Here is a 13,204-nt window from a genome sequence, read left to right on the forward strand (position 1 = left end):
CCAAGGAGGAGTTAATAAATTTTAAGAGAAAATATTTCGTATATTATCAGTAAAATTTTTAGACTTTACAAATAAGATCAAAATCGTAATAAATATTTTATATAGATATAATAAAATATCAAAAAATAAACATATAAAAAAAGGACATATAATAATTTTTTAACATAACTTGTGAAATGAAAAAAAAATACACTGTTAATGTAACTAAATACTCACCCTTTAATTAAATATTTAATTATTAATAAAAATATAAATCAAGATATTCACTATCGCTAATTGTAATCTCCTTGTTGATACTTTTCAAAAAAGTAAAAAAATTGACCACAAAATGTGTTCCACTTGTATGAGTAGAGATTAAATCCCTATCACATTATTAAGAATATCTTTAAATTTTACAAGTAAAATTATTAAAATAACACAAAATATAATTAAAACAAAAAAAATTATATAAAAAGAGTCAGTGTTATAATTTTTGAATTATATTTTTAGAGTTAAAAATAAGTATAATTGTTTAACCCTATCCATATATATGATTTATAACAATATTACCCGATACTATTAAAATTAATTATTGCAAATAGTTAATTGAATAATTAATTTTATTCAGCCGACGGAGTTTTAACTCGATTGATATTAAAAATAATAATAATAAACTTTATTCAAACTACTAACTCTAGTTTTTTAGAGTCACAAACAAATTGAGAGTGAGATATCTGTCGCATTTATTTATACAATTAATTCTTTTTATTTTTTTTACTATACCTTATAAAATACTTATCAAACCCTCAATTTACTTGTATAATCCAAAAATAATTCTAACATGTATGAAATAATTTTCCATAAATTAAACCCACACATTTGAAACTAAAACCTCAAAAAATTTATGCTTTTAATATGCAAGTGGCTTTGAAGAACAAATTCACAAACGTTTAACAGTGGCATGGATTGAAGCTGTTCATTTATGGAAGGCCTTTTATTACAAGCAAAAAGCAAAGATGCTGAATATATAGTTTGAATTAAGAAATTTTGGTTTCATGAAGCTGAGCATATGGAATGAGTCCCAAAAGTAAAAGCTGAGATCTGAAAAAAGGGTTGAGCTTCTTTGGGAAGTTGGCTACCATTTTTCATTCTCCTTGTGCTGTTTAGTCACTCCAAGACATCATCATGCATATCAAATCACTTACAAATCATCCCATCCGTTGATTACTCTAATGTCTCAAAAGCAAAAAGCAAAGAATAAAGAGAGATTACATTATGTATCCCATTCTCGTCACAAAGCCAAAAAACAGAGATTTGATCTCCACTAAAAGCTACAAGCTTCTTCTCTACATATAGCAATTCATGCTGGGGTCCAACAATCAGTATGAAATTTCTAAGCATACATTGATATTCTTATATTAAAAAGTGGAATTTTATTTTATTTTTTCTACTTAAAAAATAGATAAATTATTTTCTATATGATTAGATAAAAAAGTAAATTGATCATTTTCTTGTCAACACAAGATATACTTGACATGTCACGTGTAACTGTCAATTATTTTATTAATCACACCAATTTTTAACCGTAAAAATGAGTAAAAATTTTAATAAGAAAAATTAATTTACTCCTTAATCTAGAACATAAAAAATATTTTTTAAATAAATGAGACAAAATATAATCTCACTCGAAAGGCTTTTAACGACAATTGATGATAGAAAAGAAATTATGGCTTCTATAAAAGCCCACTTAACTCGGGTCTGGGCCTATCGGTGACTTGGGTCAGTTTCTACTGCTTTAAGTAGTCTTTATTGCTGGCCTACTATAGTTTTCCTATTTCGATCATGTCCAAATCAATTATGTACCCCCAACAATTTGTATAATTTTATAATATGAATAAATCTGTCCACGAATTGAAGGCTTGTCTAGCCTGATAGGCTGGTCCGATTATGGATAAAGATTTCTAATTTCGGACCAATTAAATTTAAATTAAATAATCTTAAAAATATATTTTGTTTAGAATTTAGTTATATTAATATATAATATAAATATAAAATTATGTTTTTAATTTATTATTTTTTAAGTTGACTTCATTTATGTTATTTTATAATATATAAAAATATTTTTAAAAATATATGATTATCTTTCCAACAATATTTAAATTCGAGTTTTCCATTTTGAGAATGCATCATATTATTTTGTTGTGTTTATTATTTTTCTCATTTATTTTATGTGTCATGTTTGTTTTATATCCATGTAAAGTTTTATTTATGCTATTTTTTTTACATTTTATTATTAAGTTTTCGGTTCAATTTATATTATTTAAGGTTGTTTTATTTTTAATTTACTTTCAATTAATATGGACAGTGTTACCTATATAAGAAAACTGTAAAAATCAAATAAATAAAATTTTATTTAATTAATTAAGCTCAAATTTAACATGACGTAAAATTAGCTCTCACTTATGCATGAAGGATTGGAAATGATTTAATGGATGTAATACAAATATATGACGGACCAATCTATGATAACCCATGTTCCTTAGCCTAGTTCATGAGAATTGACATGAAATTTATGAAACAAGCCCTCTTTTTAATTAAGTTTGGGACATCTCTTTTATGTTACGTTACTTCAAAACTGAGACCTCACTGTTCCATAAAAATCAAAAACCGAAAGTTCCCTTTTCTCTTTATTGGTAAGTTAAGTGAATTACATTTATGCAGAACATTATAAATTTGTTCTATTTTTGGTCATAAATATCATATACCTTCGATCATAAAATCAAACTTAAGCCTTATAATAATTTCCCTTGCATTGCGAAGATGATGAGCTTCAGAAACATTTCAATGTATTACTTCGTTTGTGTTGCGGTTCACGGTATTACATTAGCCAATGCAGCCACTTTCAGCATCCAAAACAATTGCCCCTACACAGTTTGGGCCGCCGCAGCGCCTGGTGGCGGCAGGCAACTTGACCACGGCCAAGTGTGGGACCTCAACGTGAGCTCTGGAGTAGGAGGTGCCCGTATCTGGGCTCGAACGGGTTGCGAATTCAATGAAAGTGGACAAGGTAAATGCCAGACAGGTGACTGTGGGGGGCTCCTTCAATGCCAAGGCCATGGTTTACCCCCAAATACCTTGGCTGAATACACATTGAACCAGTTCGATGGTATGGATTTCTTTGATATATCTCTTGTTGATGGGTTCAACGTTCCCATGGAATTTAGCCCAACTTCTGGTGGGTGCAACAGAGGCATAAAATGCACTTCACAGATTGTAGGGCAGTGCCCTAGTGAACTTCAAGCCCCTGGTGGGTGTAACAATCCTTGTACTGTGTTCAAAACTGATGAATATTGTTGCAATTCTGGGAAATGTGGTCCGACAAATTTCTCAAGTTTTTTTAAAGAAAGATGTCCCGATGCTTACAGTTACCCTAAAGACGATGAAACAAGTACATTTACTTGTCCTACTGCTACTAATTATAAGGTAGTTTTTTGTCCTTGAAAATGTTTCATATCAATATATATATGTACTCATAAGAGAGCTATGACCTTCAATATTAATAGATTATTTGATTTTCTTTTGCTGTCATAGTTCTTTTTTTACATTCTTTATCATTTATTTCATAATATATAAATATATATATATATATTTTACTTTTTATAATTTTTTATAATTGTCGACGTCCATCCTAAATGTGGTGTTTTAAAAAAAATTTCGAGATTCAATTGAGTAAAAAATGTACAAATTATGTTGGTTTGTTAAAACAAAAGAAAGTTGAAGCATGAAACAGATCTGAATGGTTAACTTATTTTTAGCATCAATGATTAATTCATGTTAAATAAATAAAAACAACAAATTGGAAGATAACCATATTAATTTCCATGATACGATCTTGACTGGTCATCCAAACCAATTTTCAACAAACATTTGATTACAATCAAGAGCCACTCTTTACTTGGTCTGTCAATAACATCTAACATAAATCCACCTTCTCCCTCATAAACTCCATGTAATACAAAGCTAGCAAAAATGAAGTTGGAAAGCCTCTCTCCGTTTTTCTTCCCTTTCGTTGCTCTTTGCTTCACGGTGGCCACTGCTGCCACTTTTACCATTCGAAACAACTGCTCCTACACGGTCTGGGCAGCAGCCGTGGCCGCCTCCGGTGGTGGTGGTGGTAAGAGGCTAGAGAGCGGTGCAACTTGGAATCTAAATGTGAAGCCCGGCACTAGAGGAGCACGTATCTGGGCTCGAACCAATTGCCAATTCGATGAAGCCGGACAAGGCAGATGCAAAACCGGTGATTGTGGGGGGCGACTTAAGTGCAAAGCCTATGGTAATCCCCCAAACACCTTGGCTGAATTCGCACTAAACCAGTACAAAAACTTGGATTTCTTCCATATCTCTCTGGTTGATGGATTTAATGTTCCTATGGAGTTTAGCCCAACCTCTGGGTTGTGCAAGAAGGGCATTCAATGCACAGCTGATATAGTAAGGCAGTGCCCTAAGGAATTGGAAGCCCCAGGTGGGTGCAATGATCCTTGCACCGTTTTCAAGACTCAAAAATATTGTTGCTATTACGGGAAGTGTGGCCCAACGGATTTTTCCAAGTTCTTCAAGGCAAGATGCCCCAGTGCTTATACTTATCCACGAGATGATCCTTCAAGCACAGTCACTTGCCCTGGTGGAACCAATTACAAGGTTGTGTTCTGCCCCATAGGCTCTCCTCATCTAGAGATGGTTGCAAGCATGAGCCAAGAAGAGTAAAGGGATGATCTCTTGGAATAGTTGATCTGCGCCTGGGAATTATAAAAATAAAAAGTTATTTTTTAGCCTTTTCAAATGATAATCATCGTGTGATATCAAGAGAATCAAATCATTGCTATGCATAAATCACAAGTAAATAATTCCTACGACTTAAACTCATAACTTGATATGTGAAATGAACATCCATAATCAATAGATCAAATATTGAAGTTGGAGTTGTTGTGTTTGTACGTACTTGTTTTATACTTGACGTGTTTTGCTTGATGCACCAGCAAAAACATATAAAGAGTATCCTTTCAGCTATTAGTCAAATAAAGCAATTGTACCATGAATTTGGGTTTCACAACACAAAGCTTCAACTGGTATTTATTGGTATTAATTAAAAGCAAAATAATTTTAATCATCAAATTTAGGAAAAATAAAATAAGTTAAATGCTCAATTTGTTACATTTATTGGTAATTTTATTCAAATGATATCTAAATAATTATGGAAAAAAATCATATTTTAGATTCTGTTTTCAGACACAAAAAAGTATGATTTTCATTATTATTTGATATTCGATAATTTTATTTTTATTTAATATAATTTTATATTTAAACCTCCTCATCCTTTTCCTTCTTATTTTTTATGTTTAATAAAAAACAAAATAAAAATAAATGAAATTTTGGGGCCCTACTAGTTTCAATTTAGTTTAGGTTATAATGGATAACCTAATATCTCCAAATGTAATGACATAAAATTTTTAAAAACTAAAATACTTTTTGACAGTTCACAGAAATTAACATTTTAATGTATGAAATAAAGAATCTAATAAAATGAATCTTCAGTGCAAATACAAATGTAAGAAAAAAGTCGTACCTACAATTTTTTCCTAGAAAAAGTCGCATTTTTCGGTTGATTGAGTCTTAGCTCAATTAGTAAAGATATTATTACTAATGTAAGAGGATGTGAGTTCAAATGCATTGAAGTGTATTCTCTTATTTATGGGTATTCTAGACATTGTGTAAATATATATATATAATCAGAACTTATAATTAAATTGTTAAAAAAAACATATTTTTAAAAGTTGAATATGAATTTTACTATAAAATCTTTTTAAAATAATTTTGTTATAAAATGTTACAAATTTTCAATATATGAATTTTACAGAATTTTTAATAAAAAAATGAAAATGATTTCAAGCTATTACTTGAGATATGGAGAAGTTAATGTATATGCAGTATTATAATTAACATTTTAATTTCTTTAGTTAGCTTATTAATAAGATCATATTTGATGCTGCATGAATTTTATGACTATAATTTGTCACATCATTAATGAACAAAATAAGAAAAGGTTCAAAGACTTTCTAATAAATATTTAAAAATTTATTTAAATCTAAATAATTAATTAAAAAAGTTCAATTTTATTAGGAGATAAAATATGAGAAATTATAATTAATTTTATTGAGATTTAAATAAAATTTTAAATATTTATTAGAAAGTTTTCTAATTTTTTTTATTTTGTTCATAATGATGTCATGAATTTGTGGTGCATTGCAGGGGCGAAGCCAGAAATTTCTTTTAGGAGGGGCCGAATGAAATTTTAATTTTTTATAGTTTATATCTTTATAATTTATAAAAGATTAAATTAAATTTTTATAATTTTAGGGGGGCCAAAATGAAATTTTACCTTTATCAATTTAAAATTTTTAAAAAAATTTAAGGGTCTAAAATATAATTTTACATTTTAAAAGGGCCGGGGCTGGCATACGCCCCTGGTGCATTGATAGTGTAATTCATGAAGCTCATACATTGATAATACATCAAGCTCATGCATTGATAATACATCAAATATAATCCTTATTAATAATTCAATATTGTTCATGAATTAAAAAAAAGGAAAAATCAATATTGATCATAATAAACAGTATGCTAGTTTCTTCATATATAAATGTGTTCATATTTAAAATCAATTTATGATATTAACATATTATCAGACCACACTTGAGACGATGAATACCTTAATTATTATAACAATAAATGGGGTTTGGCTTGATTTTTTCTTTTAATCTCAAATATAAGATTACTAATTTATTTTAATACTTTGCATTGATTTACCACAACTTGTTTAGTTATTTATAAGGTTGGTTTTCAATATGTAGTGGGTTAAGGTAACAGAGTAGCGCATACTCCGAGCTGCTTAGTGAACCGGTGGGATCTTCTTTTGGTTTCGAGAATGCCATGGACATACATGATTATGTGATGGATGGTGTCCTATTAGCTAAATTAATGAAATATTTATTAAGGAAAATTATTAAATAAATGACAGATTATGGGGATTTTAAAATTACAATCCAATCAAGGTTTAACACACAAAAAAAAATCCATTTCTTTGCTCATTATTAGAGGTTTAGAGATGGATCTACGTCTACAATTATTTTTAAAAATGTATTTATTTTGTTAAGTATTAGTTCAATTAATATGAATATTGTTATCAATACAGAAAAATGTGGGTCTGATTGCACTGAAACACATTATTCTCTTATTTATAAGTTGAGGAGAGATTATGAATAATTTTAAATATTATATAAAAACAGATATAATCATAACTTATAATAACTTTAACTATTAGTAAAATAATTTATATTAAAATCATGAATATCTAATTTAGAAAACAAATAAAAACTCTATTTATCATTAGATTATATAATAGATCGTTGCCGGTTGATGTAGGTTTAACAAGTTCAAAATAAAATAAATTTACAATTGTACACATTAAAAATTCTGACTTTATCTTCATTATGATTTCGGAGAAACGAAGTAGCCGCCTCAGCGTTTATTAAAACAATATTATGGCACATGCCTCGGATTTCCCAAAAGCCGCCTTGCTTGTATATAAACCCTCCACTCCTATGAACAAATCACCAAGTAAAAACCAACCATGAGCTACTTAACCATTTCCCAGATCTCTTCCATTCTCTTCTTCAGCGTTCTTTTCATTTCCGCCCATGCAGCGCGCTTTGAAATCCGCAATGAGTGCCCCTACACTGTTTGGGCGGCAGCCTCTCCTGGTGGTGGTCGTCGCCTAGACCCTTGGCAAAGTTGGACCATCGATGTGCCTGCTGGCACTGCTATGGCTCGTATTTGGGGTCGAACCAATTGCAATTTCGATGCCAGTGGTAGGGGTCATTGCCAGACCGGCGATTGTGGTGGACTCCTTCAATGTCAAGGTTGGGGTGTACCTCCAAACACCCTGGCTGAATATGCACTTAACCAATTTGGAAACATGGATTTCTACGACATTTCCTTAGTTGATGGGTTTAACATCCCCATGGTGTTTGGTCCAACTAATGGCGGTTGTCACAACATTCGGTGCACTGCAGACATCAACGGACAATGCCCGAATGAGTTAAGAGCTCCTGGTGGGTGCAATAACCCATGCGCAGTGTTTAAGACCAATGAATATTGTTGCACTCAAGGGTACGGAACCTGTGGTCCGACCAGTTATTCAAGGTTTTTCAAGGACCGCTGCGGTGATTCATACAGTTATCCTCAAGATGATCCTTCAAGCACCTTTACTTGCCCTGCTGGTTCCAATTACAGGGTCGTGTTTTGCCCAAGAGGCTCACCCCGTATAGAGATGGTCGGAAGCAAGAACCAAGAAAAGTAAAGGGATGATCTCTTGGAGTAGTTGCTTTGCATTTGGGAATAAAAAATAAAGATCATTTGGTCTTTCCAAATGATACTGAACCTATGGATGTATTTGTTTTATTTTGCATATGTTTTGTTTAATGGAAGAGCAAAAACAAGTAAATACTATTTTTTCTTAGTGAATTATAATAACAAAAAAAATATTTGAATAATAAACTATTTTCCTGATTCTAATTTAGATCACATTTTGGATGATGAACAGCCTAATCATGCCATCACATGGTTTCAACTGGTTGTAAGTAGAATGAAACATTCTGTGGTAGAAACCAACTAAACTCAATAACATTACCTCAAAAATAACGAATTTAAGGTAATTTCATTTTTTAATGCTTTTAGCCTTTCCTCGTCAACTTGAATTCCTGATGAACTTATTATAAAACCCGAAAAAAAAAATCTTATCCATGCAATTATCAAAAAGTTGTTCATGCCCTTCATTGGTGCGTCGATGATCTGGCAAAACCAGGTAAACCTACCTGATGAAAACCAATACCATAACATCATTGACCATCTTCAAGACCACCACCGTCCCCCCAGTTATCTCATCACTCTCGGCTGGCTCCCTCGATCGAAACCAAGCCTCCAACTACACTCTATCACAACTCTCTCGGTTTTCAAGCCACACACATCATCTTCACCATCCTTGCCAAAAACCACCATCTCCAACCTGAAACGATTCGGGTGGAGCCAGCACTCAAAAACACCATGAGCGAACGCACACGAATCGTCTTTTCTACAGTTCCCCTTGCGGAAGTCCGGGCAAGCGGATTGAGAGTAACGGAACTTCCTCGAATCCCTCCATTTAGCCTTCTCGCTCGGGTGGGCGTACGGGCAGTCTGTCAGTCATGTGACCTTCCACGCGCACACCTCTTCACCTTGAACTCATACATACGAAAATGGTCGCATGAATCGACGGTGGGTACGTCAGAGTCGTCACTAAGGGTGTCGGGCTCGAGATCGTTCAACGAGAGGTAGCGGCGAAGGGCCATAAGGCAGTCAACGGGACGGGCTGCAATGTGCATTGCAGTTAAAGTCGAGGGTTGAAAAGTTATCCGCCTGATAGTTTAACAATTCCTAGTCGAGGATTTTGACGGTGGGGAAGGGTCGTGTAGTGAATTTTTTTATCATCATATTTTGGATATTGTCCGTTCTGCAATTCTAACTCGGATGATGAAAATGAATATGCTTGGTTTCGGGTTGAAGATGGTGGTTTTTGGCAAGGATGGTGAAGATGATGCGTGGGGATTGAGAACAGAGAGAGTTGTGCTAGAGTGTAGTTGGAGGCTTGATTTCAATCGAAAGAGCGAGCCCGGAGTGATGAGATTACTAGTGGGACGGTGGTGATCCTGAGGGTGATTAATGGTGTCATGGTATTGGTTTTTAGTAGGTAGGTTTACTTGGTTTTGCCAGATCATCGGCACACCAATTAAGGAAAAGAAAGAAAAAAAAAAGAATGAAAGAAAAGGACAAACAGACAGAAAAGATAATAATATGGTGGGATCTACTAACGAAAATTAATCTCATGTCACTGTGCCGTTTGATACTTAATCTCATGGTTGCTATTAAAACAATTTCTTAAAATTTAATGATGAGGATAAAAGAAACATTAAAAATTTAGTTACTACTTAGATAATTTATTCAAACAATAATATGTGAATAGTTTAATATATGGTATTAAAACAGTTATGTTACTAACAAATATTAGGTTATATTTTTAAAGAGAAATATAAATTTGAATTTTAAAAATGGTAATTTTAGATAATTACAAATTTTATTAACGAATTATAAAACGGATAGGATAAATACGTAAAATCGGTTATGTTAAAAAGATATATAGTATTCTGCAACGTAGAGTGACTAGCTAAGTGGAAAGAAAGTCAAATGGTAGATATTAAAATAAGGAATATCTTATGGTTCTCCCAAAATCCAAATACGCTTGGCCTTATCTTCATTATGATTTGAAAGTGTTCGATTAGCCGCCTCTACCTTTATTAAAACAATATTATGGCACTTGCCCATGATATCTATGGTACCAAAAAGCCGCCTTACTTGTATATAAACCTTCAAAGCAAGAGCTAACCATGAGCTACTTAACCATTTCCCAAATCTCCTCCCTCCTCTTCTTTAGCGTCCTTTTCATTTCCGCTCATGCAGCGCGCTTTGAAATCCGCAATGAGTGCTCCTACACCGTCTGGGCAGCAGCCTCTCCTGGTGGTGGCCGTCGCCTAGACCCTCAGCAAAGTTGGACCATCGATGTGCCTGCTGGCACTGCTATGGCTCGTATTTGGGGTCGAACCAATTGCAATTTCGATGCCAGTGGTAGGGGTCATTGCCAAACCGGTGATTGTGGTGGACTCCTTCAATGCAAAGGTTGGGGTGTACCTCCAAACACCCTGGCTGAATATGCACTTAACCAATTTGGAAACATGGATTTCTACGACATTTCCTTAGTTGATGGGTTTAATATCCCCATGGTGTTTGGTCCAACTAATGGCGGGTGTCACAACATTCGGTGCACTGCAGACATCAACGGACAATGCCCGAATGAGTTAAGAGCTCCTGGTGGGTGCAATAACCCATGCACAGTGTTTAAGACCAATGAATATTGTTGCACTCAAGGGTACGGAACCTGTGGTCCGACCCGTTATTCAAGGTTTTTCAAGAACCGGTGCGGTGATTCATACAGTTATCCTCAAGATGATCCTTCGAGCACCTTTACTTGCCCTGCTGGTTCCAATTACAGGGTCGTGTTTTGCCCTAGAGGCTCACCTCATATAGAGATGGTCGGAAGTAAGAGCCAAGAAAAATAAAGGGATCATCTCTTGGTATAGTTAATCTGCGCCTTGGAACCAAAAAATAAAATGTCATTTGGTCTTCCCAAATGATATCAAACATGTGGTTCTATTTGGTTTATCTTACTTATGTTTTGTTTAATAGAAGAGCAAAAACAAATAACAGTTGTCTTTATATTACTCAGATAGCGCTACTGTATTAATAATATTGTGCACTTTCAACAGCATAAAACGTCACAAGTTGCTATCACCTTTCATCAAATTTTCCAACTCATAAATACCCATATAAAAAGTTATATGAACTTATATTATTTCTTTAATTAGATAAATTATTATTGAATTTATCAATATAAATGTATTTATTCATGTACCGTAATTAAATTTTCAATTTAATATTTTTATTATATTAATTTAAAATATTATCTTTATTAATATATATTTACTAATTTAAAAGTTTTTTACATAAAATAAATAGTTATACATTTTTTATTTTATTCCAAATCTATACATAGTCCATGTGATTAAAACATTAAATATGACGATCAGATTATTAAAATATTAATCATTATAAAAATATTATATATATATATAAAAGATCCATTAATGTAGGTTATGGAAATGTCTGCTTCAATTTTACACTAATTGCCAATGAGACCTTAGGTAAATAGTAAGTTGAGGTCCAAGAAAATTGAGATTTCATGTTTTTGTCTCACCCTATATAAATATGTACGGTTTTTTTCTTTCAAACATATCATGGTTACAATTAGGGTTTAATTAATTCTTAACTTAATTATTCAATTTAATAATTACAATATTTAGAATTAAATTGGATGATTAATTTAAAATTCGATCGAGATATTTATTCAAAATAAAAGATCAGATTAATTGATTCGTAAATCAATTAAATTAAACGATGGAACTAATTAAACTGGATATATCTTGTTTATATAGTTTTTTTGGATTATTTTGTAAGAAAATGATGGATTAGTTGTTACTTCAAAGTAAAATTTATGATTAGATGCAAATTTATGACAGCAAAGCCAAAGTTGCGCATATAGTCTTGGCTTTGGTCGTCTTTCGTGATAAGAGACCTGTCCTAATCAAAACAAACTTTTTCTTTTTTCTTATAGAATAATCAAACCTAACCTTTAATCACGTGCTATGAAGTTTTTAGACTTTTATCACGCAAGTCTTCATCTTGTTTCGTTACTCAAAAAGAAATTGCTTCTCAACAGTACTTCTTTGGAACAGTACTTGTGTGGTATCGTACAATCTACTGGCAGCAGTATTATAAATATTACTTAAAATTAGTTTAACAATGCTTTTAAAAAATATTTTTGAAAAGTATTGTAAAAAATTATTTTTGAAAAAATTTAAGTGTTTAGTATTACTGTCAAAAAAATATTTATGAGAAATAAAATGTCTATTTCAAACATGTTATTATCAAGTAACAGATATGCATTTAAATAATATTTAAATTAGTTACTATTATTATATTTTAATAAGAATATAAATTTTTTTTTATAACTTCTTGTTAATATTTTAATATATGAAATATAAATTTTAAATAATTTTAAGCAATAAATATTAATTATTTATAAAATTTAATTAGAATATATAAAATATATTTTAAATATTTAGATATAACAATTAAATATTTGAAATTAGTATTTTAAAAAAAGATTTTTTTTATTTTTAATTAATAATTTTAACACATTTGTAATTAAGCACTAAGAAAAACAAAGAGAAAATATTATATTATTGGAGGGGTGAAAAAGCAATTAAGCACCAAGTGCTATTGAGGGAGGAAAAGTTAAAAATTTTAGCTTCTCATTTTAAGTGCTTTTTAAAAGCACTTTTAAATAGTCAAAAAATTCAGCCAAAAATAATTTGTTTAGCACAACTTTTCTTTCAAAAAATTTTTTGAGCCAAAAACATTTTTTTAAGCATTACCAAACAAGCCCTTAATTTGTCATATA

General features: G+C 31.6%; 4 protein-coding genes across 4 annotated transcripts; all 4 read left to right on the forward strand.

Moving 5' to 3' along the window:
* The first annotated feature begins 2,735 nt into the window (after window positions 1–2,735).
* LOC107947657 (thaumatin-like protein) lies at window positions 2,736–3,567 on the forward strand. The gene has a single exon (XM_041083531.1). The coding sequence runs from the start codon at window positions 2,800–2,802 to the stop codon at window positions 3,478–3,480; it is 681 nt and encodes a 226-aa protein (XP_040939465.1). The 5' UTR covers window positions 2,736–2,799; the 3' UTR covers window positions 3,481–3,567.
* Window positions 3,568–3,976: 409 nt separating this feature from the next.
* Window positions 3,977–4,869, forward strand: LOC107936398 (thaumatin-like protein). Its single transcript, XM_016869122.2, has one exon. It carries the CDS (start codon window positions 4,009–4,011, stop codon window positions 4,741–4,743), a length of 735 nt encoding a protein of 244 aa, XP_016724611.2. The 5' UTR covers window positions 3,977–4,008; the 3' UTR covers window positions 4,744–4,869.
* A 2,769-nt stretch (window positions 4,870–7,638) lies between these two features.
* LOC107936393 (thaumatin-like protein 1) lies at window positions 7,639–8,539 on the forward strand. The gene has a single exon (XM_016869118.2). It carries the CDS (start codon window positions 7,667–7,669, stop codon window positions 8,393–8,395), a length of 729 nt encoding a protein of 242 aa, XP_016724607.1. The 5' UTR covers window positions 7,639–7,666; the 3' UTR covers window positions 8,396–8,539.
* A 1,935-nt stretch (window positions 8,540–10,474) lies between these two features.
* LOC107936391 (protein P21) lies at window positions 10,475–11,283 on the forward strand. Its single transcript, XM_016869116.2, has one exon. The coding sequence runs from the start codon at window positions 10,515–10,517 to the stop codon at window positions 11,241–11,243; it is 729 nt and encodes a 242-aa protein (XP_016724605.1). The 5' UTR covers window positions 10,475–10,514; the 3' UTR covers window positions 11,244–11,283.
* The last annotated feature ends 1,921 nt before the right edge of the window (window positions 11,284–13,204 follow it).

The sequence above is a fragment of the Gossypium hirsutum genome, chromosome A12 (genome assembly GCF_007990345.1).
Source record: "Gossypium hirsutum isolate 1008001.06 chromosome A12, Gossypium_hirsutum_v2.1, whole genome shotgun sequence".
Lineage (NCBI taxonomy): Eukaryota > Viridiplantae > Streptophyta > Magnoliopsida > Malvales > Malvaceae > Gossypium > Gossypium hirsutum.